At 39.1% G+C, this 19,478-nt stretch overlaps 2 protein-coding genes across 2 annotated transcripts; one reads left to right on the forward strand and one right to left on the reverse strand.

Moving 5' to 3' along the window:
* Window positions 1–106: 106 nt before the first annotated feature.
* LOC149391425 (putative glucan 1,3-beta-glucosidase A) lies at window positions 107–4,643 on the reverse strand. Its single transcript, XM_089621271.1, has 8 exons — window positions 4,285–4,643; window positions 4,083–4,202; window positions 3,831–4,019; window positions 2,523–2,684; window positions 2,271–2,437; window positions 2,029–2,184; window positions 835–1,187; window positions 107–445 (listed from the first exon to the last, which is right to left on the reverse strand). The coding sequence occupies exons 1-8, from the start codon at window positions 4,459–4,461 to the stop codon at window positions 252–254; spliced, it is 1,518 nt and encodes a 505-aa protein (XP_089477397.1). The 5' UTR covers window positions 4,462–4,643; the 3' UTR covers window positions 107–251.
* A 7,385-nt stretch (window positions 4,644–12,028) lies between these two features.
* On the forward strand, window positions 12,029–13,110 carry LOC149391426 (Pollen Ole e 1 allergen and extensin family protein). The gene is made up of 2 exons (XM_089621147.1): window positions 12,029–12,319; window positions 12,472–13,110. Exons 1-2 carry the CDS (start codon window positions 12,166–12,168, stop codon window positions 12,807–12,809), a joined length of 492 nt encoding a protein of 163 aa, XP_089477273.1. The 5' UTR covers window positions 12,029–12,165; the 3' UTR covers window positions 12,810–13,110.
* Window positions 13,111–19,478: the final 6,368 nt, after the last annotated feature.

Below are 19,478 nucleotides of genomic sequence, written 5' to 3' on the forward strand. Positions count from 1 at the left end.
TATATATATATATATATATGAGCACCTCTAATTGATTTTAAAATTGCTTTTATTGCTAAGTCAATGGTGCATAGATTTTTTTTTTTTACTTAAGAGACCTAACAAAAACAATAACTACAAAAATCTTCAATATTCAGGAAGTTTTTGTTTATTAAAGCTACTAAGAGACTACATTGTAACGTGTGTCATAATTCACTTCAATCGAAGTACGCAAAAGAAAATGGTTTTTAAGGAAAAGTATAACAAGTCTATTAGAGGAAGTCTAGAGGTTTGATGTAACCATTGTTGATCATCCACTCGAGACTCCAATGGTTGTTGACGTTCTTAAGAGTCCAATAAGCCCACCCAAATGTGGCTCTACCGAAAAGCTTTAATTGGGCCTTTGCAAATCTTTGGTAATCCTCTTTGCTCGCCCCACTAAGTGGCCACTCAGCTACCCATTCACCTGACTCGCACAAATTGGGATTCATTTAAAATAAAAATAATAAAATTATTGGGGAAATTTAAAAAATAATAAAATTATTGGGGAAATTTAAAAAATAAATAAATTTCATTTAGAAAAATTGATTTCATTATAAAATTATTGTTTTTTTAATTATAAACAATTATTTTTCTTATAAATGAAACATAAACAACAAAACAAAATTTTATGAAGCTAAAACAGTAACCACATAATCTTCAAGAAAAATGATTGTTTAGGACTTGAATAAAATTATTTTTGCCATAAAATCTTTTAGCGGTAAATTTCAAATATTTCAAAAATGTGTTACCAGAGACAAATTCCACAAAATAAATAATATAGTCACAAAATGCGAAGATTTTCTAGGAAGTTACCAACTAGTATTGGAGGGCCATTAGACGTGGTGATATGGCTCAATTGCTCGGTGCGATTGGTTGAAACGTAATTCATGTGTTGTTGGGGTGTCATGTTGGTGAATTCGGAGGTGAAAAGGTTGTAGTAGTGAACGTCGATGACCGATCCTTCTAAGCCGTTGGCGATGTGGAATAACTCCCTCGTGTCAATGTTTCCGAGCCGGTTTGAGAGCACCACGTAAGCCGTGCGAGAGTGTCTTCGCACAGTTTCGTAGCCGGCTTTGTAGTATTTGCTCACTTGCTCGAAAGTCACGAACGACGCTCGTGGCTCGTTTACGAGCTCCACTGCGTAAAGGCTCGGGCTCTTAGCGTACCTAAGAAATTTTAATAATGTCACAAGTTGAAATCAATTTTTTTTTTAATTTCCAATTATGAATATTCAATCGAAAACCAGAGGAATTTCTTATTAGTCAATGTTTTTATAAATTTTAGGTAAACATCCAACGTTTTGAAAGCTCTAGATAAATTTTAGGTGAATAGCCAATGTTTTGATAAAGCATTTAAGTTAATTTACATGTGTAAACCTTTGGTTATGGTTATTAACTAAAAAAGGGAAAATTACTAAAAATTGGATAAATGGCAAATCAAAACTGTAAATAAAGCTATATATCTATTGGACCTATTAAAAAATGGGACTTGAGAATATATTTAAGTATAACAACAAACCGATTTACGAGCTAATGTGACACATAAATTTCTTCTATTCAGAACTAATAATTGTACTTGAAGCCACAACTTACAGTTTACAATAAAAAAATTTATAAGTAACTAAATTGCCAGCAATTAGTTATAGTAAATTAGCCATTGATCCTATTAAAAATAATCAATTAACAATTTCGTCCAAATAACTCCCCCCATTAATTGTCAGTGAGCATAAATTATTTGCGCAAAATTGTCAATTAAATTGTTAATAGATTCAGTGGCGAATTAAGTATAACTAACCAAACGTGGCTATTTTACAAACTTAATTTTTTTTTACGTTTATATGATTATAGAACCTTGGGTAGTTAATTTTAACCAAATAATTGGTAACTAGCCAAATAAAATTAGAAAATTAACTACAACTTTGTTCGACAACAATATATATAGAGAGAGTTAAAAAACTACACTTATTATTCTACGCAATCAAGACATTTATTGGGGTAAAATATTTACCTGGCTGTAAGGAATTCAATGACCCGAACTGTTTTGTTTATGTTATCATCAGTTTTTGCCCATTCAATAGAACTGTCTCTTGCGCCGCTGTGTTCCCACCCGTTCTGAGACCCCGGCGCCGCATGAAGATCAACTATTATCCGCAACCCGTACTTTCTATCACACACACACACACACAAAACTCGTTACAATGAAATAAAATATATACATGAACATGTATTACATACATATATATAACTCACTCTGCCCATGAGAAGGCATTGTCCAGAACTTTGAGAGAGCCTGCGACGAAAGGCTTTGGGGTCGGATCGCTTGCAATCCACCAGCCCACGGGAATCCTCACGCCGTTCAGCCCGTTTTTCGATATAAACTCAAAGTCCTTTTCCACTATGAATGTTCGCCAGTGTTCCTGTTTTGCTTCCTTCGATTAATTCTTTAAAAAATAAAAGAATATATGATTGTTTGATAAGAGAAGGAAAAAAAAAATGTGATACCTTCATGACTTGTGGCGCTCTTGGACCATGACCGTTTGTAAGTTGAAATTCTCCTTGCATTTTCCCGCTTATTTTCATCGCGAAAACAGACGGGTCGTTGTCTTTCCAGGCAGAATTACCGTTCGCCGAGTAATCTGCTGTTACAACCTCCTCACTTTTTGCCTGATATATTTTCAATGTCCGCCACAATAATATTGAAACAACTCTGGGTTTAAGTTCAATGCTATGTTGTTGTACTTTTGGTTTTCCAAAAATGCTATGTTTGTATTCTCAACTTACTATTTATAACACATTTTTATACCTTAAATTAATTTCTGTGACGATTCAATATTTTTACTTTTCCTTGAATTTGAATCTAACATTTCAAAAACCCGATTTAATTTTGACATTAAGTGTATTAAAAACATAACTAAGGTTGCAATTGTTTTAAGGTATTATTACTATTACTATTAATATTATTATTATTATATATTTCAGCCTTTACTCATTTAATTATGAGCAAATTATGGTTCCCAAAATTTTGATTTGCAATAATTTAGTCATTTTCACATAAATATTATCAACGATTATTTGTAATTTTAGAAAAAATATATAATTAAAATTAAAAAAATACTCTAATGATCAGAAATTATTAACTTTTATATAATTCGTGTAGGATTGGAATAAGTTTAATTAATTATTTTATAAAGTTAACAAGTTATTTGAGTTGACTAGTAAGGTTTAAGTTCTTCTTTTTTTAATAAGGGTAATTGTTGTCAGTGGGGATTGAAGTTGAACCCAAGACTTTTATTTACGTAGAGAAGCTCATAAACGAGCCACGAGCACCATCCAAGCTAAGGTATCACTATGTTTTAAATTTAATGAAAAATAATACAACGTTACCAATCATCGTTTAATTACTATTTTGCTCTTTTTTTTAAACTACTTTGCTCATAAAATTAGTCTAGACTCTAGATTACAAATAATGTATAATTCAGTAAATACTTGGTTGTAAACTTCTTTCTTGTCAATATTTATAATTAAAGAAAAAAAACTTGTCAAACTTCATAGGAGCTAATTAAAATAAAAAAAAAATAAAAAAAAATAAAAAAAAAAATTGTCAATTTTCTATTAAATTCACAAATACCATGCGTCAATAAAGTTTTTGCCCCTCTCTATAAATTGCAATAACTATAGATAGTGTTAACTTTGGACATTTTGCTCAAAAAATTAAAAAATTCACTTTTTTGAAAAAGTTGACTAATATAGTTGCGTATTCTTCTAAAAGCAAAACCATAGATTAAAAAAAAAACTAAATTAAACAAAAACCTGCAAGAAGAGTCCGTTGGGCGCTCTAATCCGAACAAGGCTAGAATCGGCCGATTTCCTCACAATCCGAAAAGTCTCGGAGGCTTTAGGCGTTTTGGCTTCTGAGACGACGCCGTTTCTGCTCCCAATCCCCACAAACCGGCCATCGAACACCCTCAAGTTGAAATCCCTCTCATTGATCCTCCAAAGCTACCAAACCACACATTTTCAAAAATAATAAAATAAATTGCAAGTCATAGCCATTTTTATTACTCTGAAAGTTTCCCATCCAGAAGCCGAAGTGCGGTTGGCAACGATTACACTTCCTCCTCCAAGCTCAGCACACAGATACTTTCTTGTACTCACTGACTTGAATTGAAGCTCAGTTCCATCCTAATTAATAATATAAACATTATTTAATCAATCATTAAAGCACAGTTATGTTGATATCGTTGTTAGAGAGAGACAAACGTACCAAGAAGTCCTTGTTTGGGATGGTTTCGAAAAGAGAGGGCTTAATCCAGCCTTCCGTGACAAGCCAGCCTCCCAGATTCACGGCTCTCAAACGCGAATCGCGGTTAATTACCTTCCTACCCTCTGATAAACATAACATACAGAGCACCACGAGTGTTCTTGTTATTGACAAACCCATTTTGTGCTCTCTACAGTTTCTTAATGATTCAAGTTCAACTCGTGCAAAGCAAAGGCGGAGTAATATATAAGATGAGATTATGAGTCGTTCGATGGTAGTGGAGTTTGCACGCGGTCAACGCGTGAATCGTGGAATTGAATCATTGTTTTAGAATATCCAGAAGAGTTGGACCAATTGTTTCAACTTTCGTTTTCATTTTTTGTTTTGCTCGGATTTTTCCGGGATTTGAGACGCTTTCACATAGTTAATTCACGATTTCAATTCATATATACGATTTTTTTTTTCGTGTGTTTAAGGAGACCTTTAAAAAAAAAAAAGGACTAATCAACTTCAAACATTGAGAGTGGTACCTAAGATAGCTTAGTGGTAATTCCACACCACCTCCTGTGTGGAGGTCGTGGGTTCAATTTCCACTACAGCAAAACTGCCTTAAAAAAAAAAAAAAAACTTCAAACATCGATATTACAAAATAACCAACTTTTCAAGATTTTAAGAAGCAAGGAGATTCAAAGGCTAGGAGCATGGAGGATATGTAGCTGAGTCGAAATGCATGTATTACTAAATCCTCTTATAGTTTGTGTTGATTGTGTTTGTCTTAAATATCGTATCAGTTGTTATTGAATAATTTTGAGTATCTTGGTAATTATTGTTTACGTTATAAAGATTAGTGATTGTTCGTGTATTCTTCTATTCCGTACTACTAAACATATTGTAAGGGTTAAGAGATTGGTTACCCAATAAGAAATATTGAAACGATTGTTCGTGTTAAATACATGGAAGCTGTAATCAACCCTAGGGAAGTAATGTATCCATCAAATGGCAACGGAGCAATCGTTCGTGTCCAATACTAATAACATTTGTTTACCCAACAATTGATATTAGAGCGATTGTTCGTGTTTGATACCAACTTGTGACTTCCAAACAATTGATGTCAGAGCGATTGTTCGTGTCTGATACCATCTTATTTACCAACAATTGATATCAGAGTGATAGTTCGTGTCTGATACCATATTATCTTCCCATCAATTGGTATCAGAGCGATTGTTCATTTTGATACCAACTTGTAACTTCCCAATAACTGGTATCAGAGCTAGGTTAGATTCTCGTAGTTTACCATTTGACTCAAGAATCATAGTTTTCGATTTAAAACGTTTATCAAAATATAAGATATATGTTTGATCATTCGTCGTTTTTTTTTCAAAGCTAAAATTATTCAAGTACATGTTCGTAATATTTTTGATTCGTTCTAAAAGCTAGATTCATTGGTTTGTCGTACTTATTTGACTCGGGTTCAATGCTTCATTCTTATTGTTATCGGTGTCTCCGAGCTCATGCTCGGACTATGCAAATTATATGAGTGTTATCGGTCGTTCTCAGAAAATATGAAACATTAAATTCGTCGCAACTTGCATCAGATTCCGAATCTGAAGGCCCAACAAGCCGGGTCACCAAAAAGTCCTCCAAAGCCCAAAAAGAGCCAAAAAGCCCATTCAAAATTGGCTCAAGCACACGCTCGCACGTTCCGCAGCCATTCACGAAGTGGCTGGGCGCGCAATGCAGAGGAAAACGCACGCCGCGCTAGCGCGACAAGGAAAACTCGTCGCACACACCCTTTGTTTCCCTCCACGCGTGCCTCACAAAATGAGGCGCGCGCCGTGCCATTCATCTGGCGCGCCCATTCAATAAAATTCTCTTGTCCCCTGTGCTCCCACCCGTTTTGAGACCCTGACCCCGCATAAGGATCAACTATTATCCGTAACCCGTACTTTCTATCACACACACAAAACTCATTACAATGAAATAAAATATGTGTGAACATGTATTATATATATATATATATATATATATATATATATAACTCACTCAGCCCATGAGAAGGCGTGTCCAGCACTTGGAGAGAGCCTGGGACGAAAGGCTTTTTTTTTTATTTTTTTTTTATTTTGCTCATAAAATTGGTGTAGACTCTAAAATACAAATAATGTATAATTCAGTAAATACTTGACTGTAAACTTTTTTCTTGTCAATATTCATAATTAAAGAAAAAAAACTTGTCAAACTTCATAGGAGCTAATTGAAATCAACAAATTTGCAACAAAAAAAATGTCAATGTTCTATAAAATTCACAAATTCCATGCGTCAATAATGTTTTTGCCCCTCTCTATAAATTGCAATAACTATAGATAGTGTAAACTTTGGATATATTTTGCTCAAAAGATTAAGACTTCACTATTTTGAAAAAGTTGACTAATGTAGTTGCGTGTTCTTCTAAAAGCAAAACCATATAAATAAATAAATAGATAAAAAAAAATACTAAATAAATTAAACAAAAACCTGCAAGAAGAGTCCGTTGAGCGATCTAATCCGAACAAGAAGAGCCATATATATATATATCGACTCACTTTATGCATAAAAACCACACATAAGTAGAAGTAAAAATAGCAAACACTACATACTATGTCTCCGTTCTGAAATCACATGCATGAAAATATATAGCTTTCGTAAGGAAAGCTAGTCGGCTAAAAACACACGAGAGACATGGATCTATACGGATCGGAGTACTAAATATCTTATTAGTTTCAAAACCATATATCATATATTACATAGCGCCGCCAACACGAAATGATCACGGAGTCATGCCGCGTGGCGACATTTTGCGAGACAGCTTCTTCGCATCATGGTCATGGTCACCATCATCATCATGGTCATGGTCATGATCACTGTCGTGGTCGTGATCATGGTCACCATCATCATCATGGTCGTGATCATGGTCACCATCATCATCATGGTCATGGTCATGATCATTGTCGTGGTCGTGATCATGGTCACCATCATCGTCGTGATCATGGTCACCATCATCATCATGGTCATGGTCATGATCATTATCATGATCATTGTCGTGGTCGTGATCATGGTCACCATCATCGTCGTGGTCATGGTCATGATCGCCGTCGTGGTCATGGTCATGATCATGATCATGATCACTGTCGTGGTCGTGGTCATGGTCGTGATCATTGTCGTGGTTATCATGGTCGTCCCCCACGTGTGGGCCCCTCGGGCCGTGTTTGGGAGGATGTCTTGGGTCTATGCTCGGAAGGTGCTTGCCGTGTCCCAGTATCTCTTCTAGGGAAGTCATCGTTTGGGTCAGGCTGTGGGGTGGTCCTCTTCCCCGACCGGGCCTGCCGCCCCTTGGAGGCCTGCGACGAGCCAAGGACGTGCTGGTGAGAACCATGAGTACTAGGGACACAAGTAGGAACAATTTCGTAGACATTTTATTTTTGGGTCACTCTTTCAAATCTCTCTTAAAGTGAGACTTGGGTGCTTTAACTAGAGCAAGCTAAGTGTGGTTTTATAGTGATAAGAGGCCAATTACTTTCCGGAACTTGTCCCTTCGCGAATCGCTTTAACTTGGTGCGTTGTAGAAGTGCTCTTATATAATATAAGCGTTTTCATGATTGTGGATGCAGCTTTTACTCTTTTCGTTTTCTTTTCATATTCATTTCATTTGTTTTCCTAGATACGGATTTGATTTTTGGCTAACACAGTCGCCAAGTTGGACTTATTTGGATAAAACTGTCATGAGAAGATAATATAATGAATGTTGATCTAAAATCTCTGCCAAACTACCTTTGTGATTTCATTTGCCCTTTTTAAATTTTGTTGATATCCCCTATATATTATACGTGTCAACCTATACTCTACTGTGTAATTTAATCAAACATTTCTTTTTGTCAAAAATGACTTTCTTGTCGTTTTTTATAATTGTAACATCGTTTTAGCAATTGAGGCGTCGTTTTTAGAATATTCAGAAAGAGTTAGACCAATTGATTCAACTTTCGTTTTCATTTTTTATTTTGCTCGGATTTCTCCAGGATTTGAGATGCTTTCACCTAGTTAATTAGCTATTTCAATTTATATATATGGATTTTTTTTTTGTATTTAAGGAGATTTTTTTTATATATACACTTTTGTCCGAGACATAATTTTTTTTTTTTTTTTTTTTTTTTTTATATTTTTGCTAAAATCATAGTTATTTTGAGCAAATGAAATTTCATTTCGGTGGTTCAAATTTTTGGTACATTTTGGTACTATTCATCGTGGTTTGTTTTTTTAAATATATTTTTTTGTATAATAAAATACATTTGAAGTTCATAGATAATTAGATCGGTAGCTCAACAACTCACTCTTCTTTAAAAAAAAGTCAAAGTTTCATTTTATTATGAAAATAGTTCATCAAACCTAATATAATTAAATTATCTGTTCAATTAATTAAATTAATAATTTTAAAAAATAGTCCAAGTTTCATTTTATTGAGAAAATAGCTCGTCAGACCGAAGTTAATTAAATTAACTGTTCAATTAATTAAATTAATTATTCAGTTAATTTAATTAATTTCGGATTAGTGGGTTATTTCCAAGATAAAAATAAATTAGGTTTATAACTTAAAAATCTCTGTTTTCACATTCAAAACTGTAAGTAAAAAAGGGCTCATAGAAGCCATTATCACGTGTTTTGTTCTTGATTCCCTCGTTTAAGCACGAGTCCTTAGCCATATATTGGGCCATCTCTCACCTTTATCCCATCAAATAGTATATTTAAACAATGGGCCTTGGCTATATACTGGGCTAGGCCTAGGCCATGGGTACATGTATTTGGAAGATAGGTTCCAAAATGTTCACAGTAACTTCTTCCAAATCTTTATTTTTTTTTTTTTTTTTGGTTTTAACCTTCTTACTGAACCAAGCAGAGAGATTTAATCCTTGCCGCCTAAATCAGTAGAAGTATGGGGTCTTGAGTAAAGTAACCAATTAGAAACTTAATTTTGACAAATTAGTCAATGTTTGATTTATTTTGTGAATTAGTCAATAAATTATATTAATCAACTTGATCAGACTATTATACCTTTCTTTAAATAAATGAAATGTTGAATTAAATAAAAGAATAAATTTGAAAACAGCCACATTTTACGTGGAACATAGAAATTATACCCACATATATACGGCAACTACATTCAATGCGAAAAAAAAAAGTCATCATCATAAGCCACATATACAAAACTTGAGATTTGATCACGCCGTTGATTCTTCTCGCCTTTCACCCTCGCCGCCGCTAATGAAACCGATCCGACTTTGCCGTCGTCTGAAATAAATTTACTGACATAAATAAACAATGTATACAATAAAGAACACTAAATAAAACACAAGTATACATAAATTAACACAAATTTAGTTACATGTATTTAAATTAGCACAAATAAACACAAACATTTTTATATAGAGGATTACCATTGTCCAGGTGTAGCGATCAAAAGAAAAAAAAAACGAGACCAAAGAAGAAAAAATTAATTGAGGAAGAAGATGATGGCCTTGAGGAGGAATTACTCTTTTTAAAAAAAATTAATTAATGAAAAAATAATAAATAAAATGAGACGAACAATTGTTATAGGGTAAAAATCCTCACCTCAGAATTAAATGCTGACAACAGTCGAATCAACCCCACCAAGAAAATGTCGACTCTCGGCAATGACTTAAAACTCATAATCGGGGCCGGACGTGCCTAGGCTGGCCAAAGCTTGCCATAAGCGAGGCCTCGGCTAGTCTGAGCGCGAGCACGAGCCGAAATGTCCCACACGCGAACCTCGCCAAGGACCAAAGCAGACCTCGCGAGTGACAAGCGAGGACAATTTGTGAGAGCAGGCCTCGCAGGCTTCCAGCGTGGCCCCAAAAACTCCGATAAGGAGACGCCCAGAGCTAAACTCTCAAGGAGCAGGCTTCGCAGACTACAAGCACGAAGCCCTTAGCGAGGCTCAGCCATTATCAGGCACGCCTCGCGAACAAGAGTGGCAACCCCGCTCAGGGGGGTCTGCCTGAAGCCTCTAGGCCCCGCCTAGGAGCACGAGGCTCCGGCCACGCCTCGCCACCCTCGCCACGGCCCCGCAGACCTCGTCATCGGACTCGCGGGCCTCGCCTTTGGTCGCACAGGCCTTCCACGACCTCAAAGGCCGCACATGGATCCGCGGGGGCGGATCGACTCATCAGGTTCCCATTCAAATATGATCATTATCTCTTCATTGCCCAGTTCGTGCGTTCACATTGCTCCAATTCCTATAAAATAGGAGCACCCACTTCACAATTGGGGAGCCATTCATAACCCAAGCACGCGTATACTATCTGAGATCCTAACTCTAAATATACTCTAGTATGCTTTCGAGCTCAGAGGACGTTCCCTCCATACACACTTACATTGCACTAATACTAATGTTGAGCGTCAAAGTTCCCGCCGAAGGGAAACCTTCCGGGTCCCTCTAGTTCACGTTTGTTTCCTTTCACAGGTGACAAACAGAATATACCTCTGACCATCCCTTGGAGGTCAGCGATCTCAGACGTTTGGTGAGACCCAGCCTGCGTGCAGCCTCACGTTCCAGTCTTGGACTGAATCACCGACTGCTCTTCAGTCTTGCCCCGATTCCGAGCGTTAATAATAAACACCTGATCGAAGCAGCGAAATTCTTCATGTTATAGCTCTTTATCCCGATCCTCGGTGGTGGAATCTGGCTGAGCAGCCAAGCGGGCTGCCTCCGATTCCTGCAGTGGCCGATCATCTTCATCGGCGTCATGATGGCCGTCTCAGGACGTTGACGGTGTCGTCAACCGCGGACAATAGCAGTTCCGATCGATTGCGGGTCTTGTGGGTGTTCGAGCGTGCATGGGACGCCACATGGAAGACACCTCGACAGCCTTGGACAGCGGCGGAGACGGTGTCAGTGTCGAGGAGATCAGCGGAGAAGATGTGGACTCTGCTAGAATCGACGTCAGAGAAGTGAGAAGGTGATCAGCGTTGGAGCCTGAGAGGATTGAGGCGTGGATTTCGTCGAAATCGACTTGAGAGAGAGAGAGAGAGAGTTAATATGGAATCATTGTATTATATAATTTGTTGATAAGAATATGGAGGAACTATTTATGATTCAAGATACGATTTTTCTTAATTATGAGTAAGATTTTGTTTAAAAACATTAAATAATATGGAAAATCAATCGGAGCTAAATTTGGAATTAAAAAAAAGGTTGAAGTGCTACATTATAATTTTTACCTATTTTACAAAATATGTAAAAACGTTGAATAGTTTGTAATTACAAGTTACAACGCGGTGGCTTATTTCATATGATTTTCTATATAAGTATTTAGTAATTTAAAACTTTAAATGTTCGTCAATATAATAAAGAAATTAACTGAAAGTCAAGTCGACGTGCTAAGACTAATTGAAGTTGAAGTTAGCAAAAGAGTTTTTTTTTTTTAAATTTGGGTGGAAAGCAATGACTGCCGTTGATCACGGTTATGACAACCCATCTATCCGCGTTACACCCGGCAACGTTGTGTGGGTCCCACAACGTGATCACCGACAAGGCACGGCCAGCTTGCACTCCATCAGATTCCCAAACATTCCCCTGCGCTAATCCACTCCGCTAAAAGACCAAAATACCCATAAATAACCACGTGTCACAGTATCAATGGACAATCATCCTTGAGAAACTCTGAAGTTCAAAATTCCGCTACCACAGAGAAACAAAACCTCCTCTCGGACGCGTTAATTTCATTACACTTTATCACCACTCTCTCACGGCCTTTTTAATCCAAAACCCTCTCTCTCTTCGCTTTCCATTTTCAGTTTGTTTCATCTTCTCTCTCTCTCTCGTTTCAAGTTTCAACAATGGCGAACCCGGCTCTGATCTTCGCGCTCATCATGTTGCCGGCGACGGCGTTCGCTTACAGCTTGATGGAGAGACCTCTCATTCTGGAAGGATCAGTCTTCTGCGACACCTGCGTCGCCAAATTCGAGACTCCCGCTTCCACTCCCATCGCCGGTAAGTAAATCTCACTCCTCCTCTCTCTCTCTTTTACTCTCAGATCTTCCGATCTCTGCGTAGTTCGTCCAGATCTAGCGAAAAAAACAGACCGTTACTACTCCAGTATCTCACAGATCTGCATTGCGTCATTGTATGACCTAATTTTCCAGATGCGAAGGTTAGAGTGGTGTGCAAGAAAAGATCGGACACGTCGAAGATCACGTACACTCAGGATGCGACGACGGACCCGAAGGGATGCTACAAGATGTACATCAACGAGGACCGTGAGGATGAGGTCTGCGACGTTTTCGTTGTCAAGAGCCCTCAGAGCGACTGTGCGACTCCCATGCCGGAGAGAGAGAGCGCTCGCGTGATTCTCACGCGCAAGAATGGCATGTGCTCCGACACTCGCAAGGCCAACGCCATCGGATTCACCAAGCTCCACCCTGACCGCGGTTGCGAGCAAGTCATGGCGCAATACAAGACCGACGAGGAGGACAGTTACTAGAGACTGACTCGCAGTACGAGCTCTCTCTCTCTCTCTCTCTCTCTCTCTCTTCCGACTACTGATTCTGCTTTGAATGTTTGTTGTTTCGTCTCTCCGATTGTAGAGAGACTTTGATCATCTCGTTACTGTTATAATTGTTATTATTATAATTATTTGTTCATTGAAACCTTTTGTACTGTTGCTGAGATACTACTATACTATATGACTTCTCTTTTCCTGAAGTGTTGTTATGGTTGCTTTAAATAAATTATTGACTTAATTTGATTACGATAATGATATATCTCTTGCGTGAGCTTTTTCATTCGGGAACGCTTGATAGTGAATAATGATGGGTAGAGTTGGTTCGGTTGGATCAGGATTTCCCTGTGACTTAAAAATTGAGAGAAATTGAGGAAAAGACTTGTGCCATTTCATATAGAAAAAATGTTTGGTCCATGCTGTTTGAGAATGAGAAGTATTTAAAATTTTAATTAAATTGAGTCTTCTAGTATGTTTTGTGATTAGAATTAAATATTCAGTTAGTGTCTTCGGTGTAGCCGCGTATGCGTCTTTAACAACCTAATTACACATATTTTGGTCTCGTTGGATTTATTGTTAAGAGTTTACCTGTATTTACATAAGACTGTTAACTATTATTACGTACCTTCAGTCCGGGTGGTTCTAAACAAGGATCGAAATACTGTTACCGTTACCGTTCCGAGCCTTTGAATTTACTGGTAACCCCCCGTACCGTAAAGGAATACCGGGGGAAGCGAGAAAAAAAAAGGAAACCGGTACCGTTGAACTTACCGTTACCGTAGAGGAATACCGTCAAATACCGTATTTACCGAGGGGAATTCATAAAAGAAATATACAAAAAAGCATACAAAGTATGTAGGATACAATTCATAAAATTAAAAATAGTGTAAAATGTTTCAACACAATATAAAATTACAAACACAACAAAAATAAGTTCAATAGTACAAAACAAAATGATAAAATACAACGCAATTCATCAAATATTATAGTTCAACAAATTCAACATAAAATGGATATAAATGAAATGACTACTCATAGCGAACATGCAATGGTGATACTCGAAATTTTAAGCTTAATGTTGTAAATTAAGTATGTCAAAAGGACGAGAAAATTATGTAAATTAATTTTTTAAGAATTATTTTCATCATTTTGGGTTTGGAATAATGAGTTTATCGAATTAATTTGAAATATATTAAGGTAAGGAGAACGAATGAATTATGAGAAACCTTTTATATATATAAGAAAGAATGAATCAATTTGAATCAATAAATTAAATAAACCGTACTACAGACTTCCCTTTAAAAAATCAAAGTGATATAAAAATCACTGCTTTGAGCCAACGAGATTCAGCCACGTGTCCCACTCACCCTATCTCTCCTTCTTCTTCGTTGGGCCAAGGGGTGAGTCTGGGATTTCAAAATTTCTTCCCTGTTTCTCTGATTTCTCGTCCAAGTCCTTCACCCCAGGGGAACGGCGCTCAGATCTCGACCACCCAGGTTCTCTCGCCGAGCTTCGTGGAAAGCGCCATCCCAGGTTCGCCGGGTCTTCTTCCTCGCGCGCTCGGCCGGACGCCGCCTCCGCCGGAACCACCGGAAACTTCCGGTTTTGGTGGTTCCGGTGCCGGGGAGCTCCAAAAAAGGGGAACCGGACCGGTTCCCGTCCGGTTCCCCCGGTATTTAAATCCTTGGTTCTAAATGAGATCACCAAAACCAGCAAAGCTTCGAGACCCTGAGGATTCTCGGTCCCAAATTGCATAGGACGCCATCTTCGGGTGCCCAAGCAGAGCAAACAAGTGGTGTTTGTCTGTTGAGTCTGTGACCCCTTTTTTGGTGGTAATGACTTTTGTCGGTATCGACTCCGCTCAATGCGCCGCACAAACATTCTCAACTTTAGGGGGAGACCGGAAGATTCCTCTGATTCTTCATTCTTCATGGACGCACAATAGCTGCCCTTAGCTGTTGTAGTTTTATATAAGAGAAGAGGGTAGTCGTTTCCAAGAATGGCTATGATTAGTGTCGTGTCCCAAATTAATCCTCTTTTTTTTTTTTTTTTTTTTTTTTTTTTTTTTTTAGTTCGGCCACACACATCACATGGAGGAGAGGAGGTGGGTCAATAAATGATATCATAGCTATAATATCATTTCCCCACAGTAGACCCCGCCAAACGGAGGAGCACGACGAACCACACAAAGGTCTGATGAATTATGTATCCGAGAAGTAACAAGCCCGCTAGATTTTACTCACCAGAGAATTCGGGAAATGAATGATTCTATATGCATGTTTAGCGACCAAGGCTTGATTGAACTTCCCAATGTCTCTAATGGCCAAGCCTCCCAAAGCTTTTTGGTTGCAAAGTGTCGTCCATTTTCCTCGAAGCATCTTCTTATTCAAATTGTCTCCCCCACAAAAATTTGCAGTAATTTTGTGGATGTCATTTACGAGTTGTTGAGGGCGTCATAAGCAACTTATCGCATAGTTAGAGACGGCTTGAAGGCTAGACTTGGTTATGAATTCATTTCTTACCTGAGACACCCACAAGCCATTCCTACTTTGATTTTCTCCCAAACTTTCTCTCGAACGAAGGCAAAAAGCTTTTTCTTCTTTCGTCCCACAAAAATACCAGAGGCGATGGCACTTTTGGTGACACTTTGTAACCGAAACACCAAGCTCGACTCTAATGTGTTGAAATCAAACTCGTCAGTTCGCAATCCCGTGTCACTTCGTCAGCTCGTCAGTTCGCCCTCCTGTGTCACTTCGTCATATCGCCCAAGCTTCATCTCGTCACCTCGTCCTTCCTCCTGACAAGCGTGCTTTCCTCCTGACAAGCATGCCTCGGAAGTCCTCACTCATTGGAACTCATATCACATGGGAAAATGTGTTACATTTATTTGTCATCTATTTTCTATGCCTTATTTTTTGTGTAACATTTATTACTTTCTATTTCCTAGATAGAATTATTACATGTATTTATTACACTCTCTCTTGTATCCACCATATGTATAAATAGGTGATACAAGTTCATATCAAATATAAGGAATATTCAAAGAGTCTTGGAACACTCTCTCTCATTTCCGAATCTCTCTATCTTTCTTTATCATTTCTACGTGGTATCAGAGCCCAGAAATTCAATCATCATGAAATCCTTCGAAAACTCATCCGCCTTCAACACCAGTTCGACCACCTCGTCCACTCAGTCTCAATCTGAATCATTCTCCCAATATATCACGAGCCACAAACTCAATGGCCACAACTTTCTACAGTGGTCTCAATCAGTACTCATGTTCATATCGGGACGAGGTAAAGATGACTACCTCACAGGCGCGACAAAATCTCCAAATATTGAAGATCCGACGTTCAAGAGTTGGAAGGCAGAAAACAACATGGTGATGTCCTGGCTCATAAACTATATGCATCCCGAAATCGGGGAAACCTTCCTCCTTTACCCAACGGCAGCAGAAATCTGGCAAGCAGCTAGAGAAATCTTCTCCAACTCAGAAGATGTGTCCGAGCTGTTTGAAACTGAGAACACTCTCCACGACCTACGTCAAGGAGAGATGTCTGTTACTCAGTTCTTCAGCTCGTTCACGCATCTATGGCAGAAGATCGACCTCTACGAACATCAACAGTGGACCTGCTCCGAAGACTCAAAACTCTACCGCAGGATAGTGGAGACCAAACGTGTGTTTAAACTATTATCTGGGCTCAACCAAGACCTCGACGAGGTTAGAGGTCGGATACTTAGTACAAAACCACTACCATCTCTCCGTGAAGCCTTCTCCGCGGTCAGACATGAGGAAAACAGGAGAAAACTCATGCTTGGAGTTATCCAATCGAGTCCAATCCCGAGCTCATCCTCAGATTCATCCGCCCTCACCACGCATGGAGATGAAGTACTTGCAGCTCGCGTCTTGACAGAGAGACCTCGCAAACCTCGCCCCTATTGCGACCATTGCAGACGACCCGGACATCTTCGAGAAACCTGCTGGAAGCTGCATGGGAAACCACCGAGCTCAAGGTCAACCCGAGACACTAAGGATCCGATCTCAGCCGGAAACTTAGTATCCACCTCGTCCGCTGCCTCAACCTCGACCTCAGACTCCTCTCCCTTCAGCAACAACCAGCTCGCTATTCTCCAGAAGCTTATCCAACAAGTCCAACTCAGTGGAGAACACTCGGGAATTGGTCCTCTAGGTAACTCTCCTAGAGCCCTCCATGTAAGCTCAGAGAATCCCACAGCATGGATTGTCGACTCCAGTGCATCTGATCACATGACTGGTAATCGAAGTCTATTCACAAATTACTCCGTTTGTAATAGAAGCATATTAGTCACCATCGCCAACGAAGCCAAAACTCAAGTCACTGGTGTTGGCACTGTAGTCTTGACGAAGTCCATGAGGCTAGAATTAGTGTTCTTTGTTCCCCAACTACAATGCAATCTCTTATCTGTGCATAAGATCAACAAAGACTCTAAGTGCCGAACTATTTTGATGAAAGTTCATGTGTGTTTCAGGAACAGGTCACGGGTAGACAGATTAGTAATGCCGAGCTAAGTACCGGACTCTATGTCATCAAGCCAGATCAGCCCCCCATGTGTCAGCTCGCCCAACAATCACCCCAGTATAAAGAGATCATGCTCAACCACTTTAGACTAGGACATCCAAATTTCATGTATCTCAAAAGACTATTTCCTTCTTTGTTTATCAATAAAAATATCAATTCCATTCAGTGTGACATGTGTGAGTTCGCTAAACATACTCGAAGTTCATATCACCCCACCTCGTACAAACCATCTCGCCCATTTGCCACAATTCACAGTGATATATGGGGACCCTCAAAAGTTCCCAATATCACTGGAGTGTGATGGTTTCTTCTCTTTGTTGACGACCACACTAGACTCGGTTGGATATACATGATGAAACAAAAATCTGAAACATCCAACCTCTTCAAAATCTTTCACAAAATGGTCCAAACACAGTTCGAAACCTCCATCCAAATTGTCCACACCGACAACGCTCGAGATTACTTTAATTCCGAGCTCGGTGATTTCTTCAAAACACATGGCATAATTCACTCCAGCTCATGCGTTTACACCCCGCAACAAAATGGGGTAGCCGAAAGGAAAAATCGACATATACTCGAGGTCGCCCGAGCCATCATGTTCTCCTCAAACGTCTCATCTCATTTTTGGGGAGAAGCAGTCCTCACAGCCACCTACCTTATAAACAGAATGCCATCTCGTGTCCTTGGCTATAAAATCTCATCTCAAGTCCTTCTAGAGACATACCCTCACTCTCGACTCATCTCAACCCTACCTGCGAAAGTTTTCGGCTGTTCAGTCTTCACCCATTCTTATGGCCAAGGTAAACTTGAACCAAAATCGCTCAAGTGCATCTTCCTTGGCTATTAAGAAACCCAGAAAGGCTACAAATGCTATGAACCCCGATCACGAAAATTCATAGTCTCAATGGATGTATCTTTTCATGAGTTCAGCCCTTACTTCGCCAATTCAGCTCATCAGGGGGAGAATGATGAAAATGTGTTGAAGTTTAGAGAGAGAAGATAAAGAAAGAGAGAATCGGAGAAGAGAGAGAGTGTTCCGAGACTTTAAATATTTCTTATATTTAATATTAATTTGTATCACCTATTTATACATCAGGTGGGTACAAGAGAGAGTGTAATAAATACATGTGTAAAAACTACTTCTAGGAAAAAGAGAATAATAAATATACACAGAGAGCAAGACATCGGAAATAACATGAGAAATAGATGCGACAATTTCCCATGAGGAATGAGTTCCAAGGAGAGGACTTCTGAGGCAAGCTCGACGCGGAAGGGCGAGTTGACGAGCTCGACGCGGAAGGGCGAGCTGACGAGCTCGACGCGGAAGGGCGATCTGACGAGCTCGATTTCAACACTCCCCCTCAAGCTTGACTGTATATGTTGAGGAGATCAAGCTTGCTACATAGCTCGAAAAAGGTTGCTCGCGGAAGGGCTTTGGTGAGAATGTCGGCGAGCTGATGACCTGACGGAATGTACTCCATATCGATTATTTTTTCTTCAATCTTTTCACTGATGAAGTATCGGTCGATCTCGATATGTTTTGTTCTGTCATGATGGACTGGATTTTTGGCTATGCTGAGAGCAGCTTGATTATCGCAAAAAAGCTTGATTGGACCTTCGGTGATGATCTTGAGGTCGTCGAGAACTCTCTTCAGCCAGATGCCTTCACATACTCCGCTTGCTAAAGACCTGAGCTCGGCTTCAGCACTACTCCTTGAGACAACAGACTGCTTCTTGCTTCGCCATGTAACAAGATTTCCCCAGACGTATGATGCTTGAAGTTGATCGTCTGTCTGGAACATGTCCGGCCTAGTCTGCATCTGTGAATACTTCGACACATTGACTTCGTCTTTTCTTAAAGGAGAGACCAGTCCCCGGGGCAGCTTTGAGGTATTGGAGAATCCTCATAACTGCGTCCATGTGAGTTGTCGAAGGATTACTCATGAATCGACTTACCATACTCACTGCGAATCCAATATCTGGTCTCGTGTAAGTTAGGTAGATGAGTTTTCCTACGAGCTGCTGAAATCTTTCTTTGTCGGTGGCGGCCTCGTTGGTGCGAGCTAGAAGTTTCACATTGGCATCCATCGGA

The sequence above is a fragment of the Urtica dioica genome, chromosome 7 (genome assembly GCF_054948205.1).
Source record: "Urtica dioica subsp. dioica isolate 48M chromosome 7, U.dioica_male_clone48M_v1_H2, whole genome shotgun sequence".
NCBI lineage: Eukaryota > Viridiplantae > Streptophyta > Magnoliopsida > Rosales > Urticaceae > Urtica > Urtica dioica.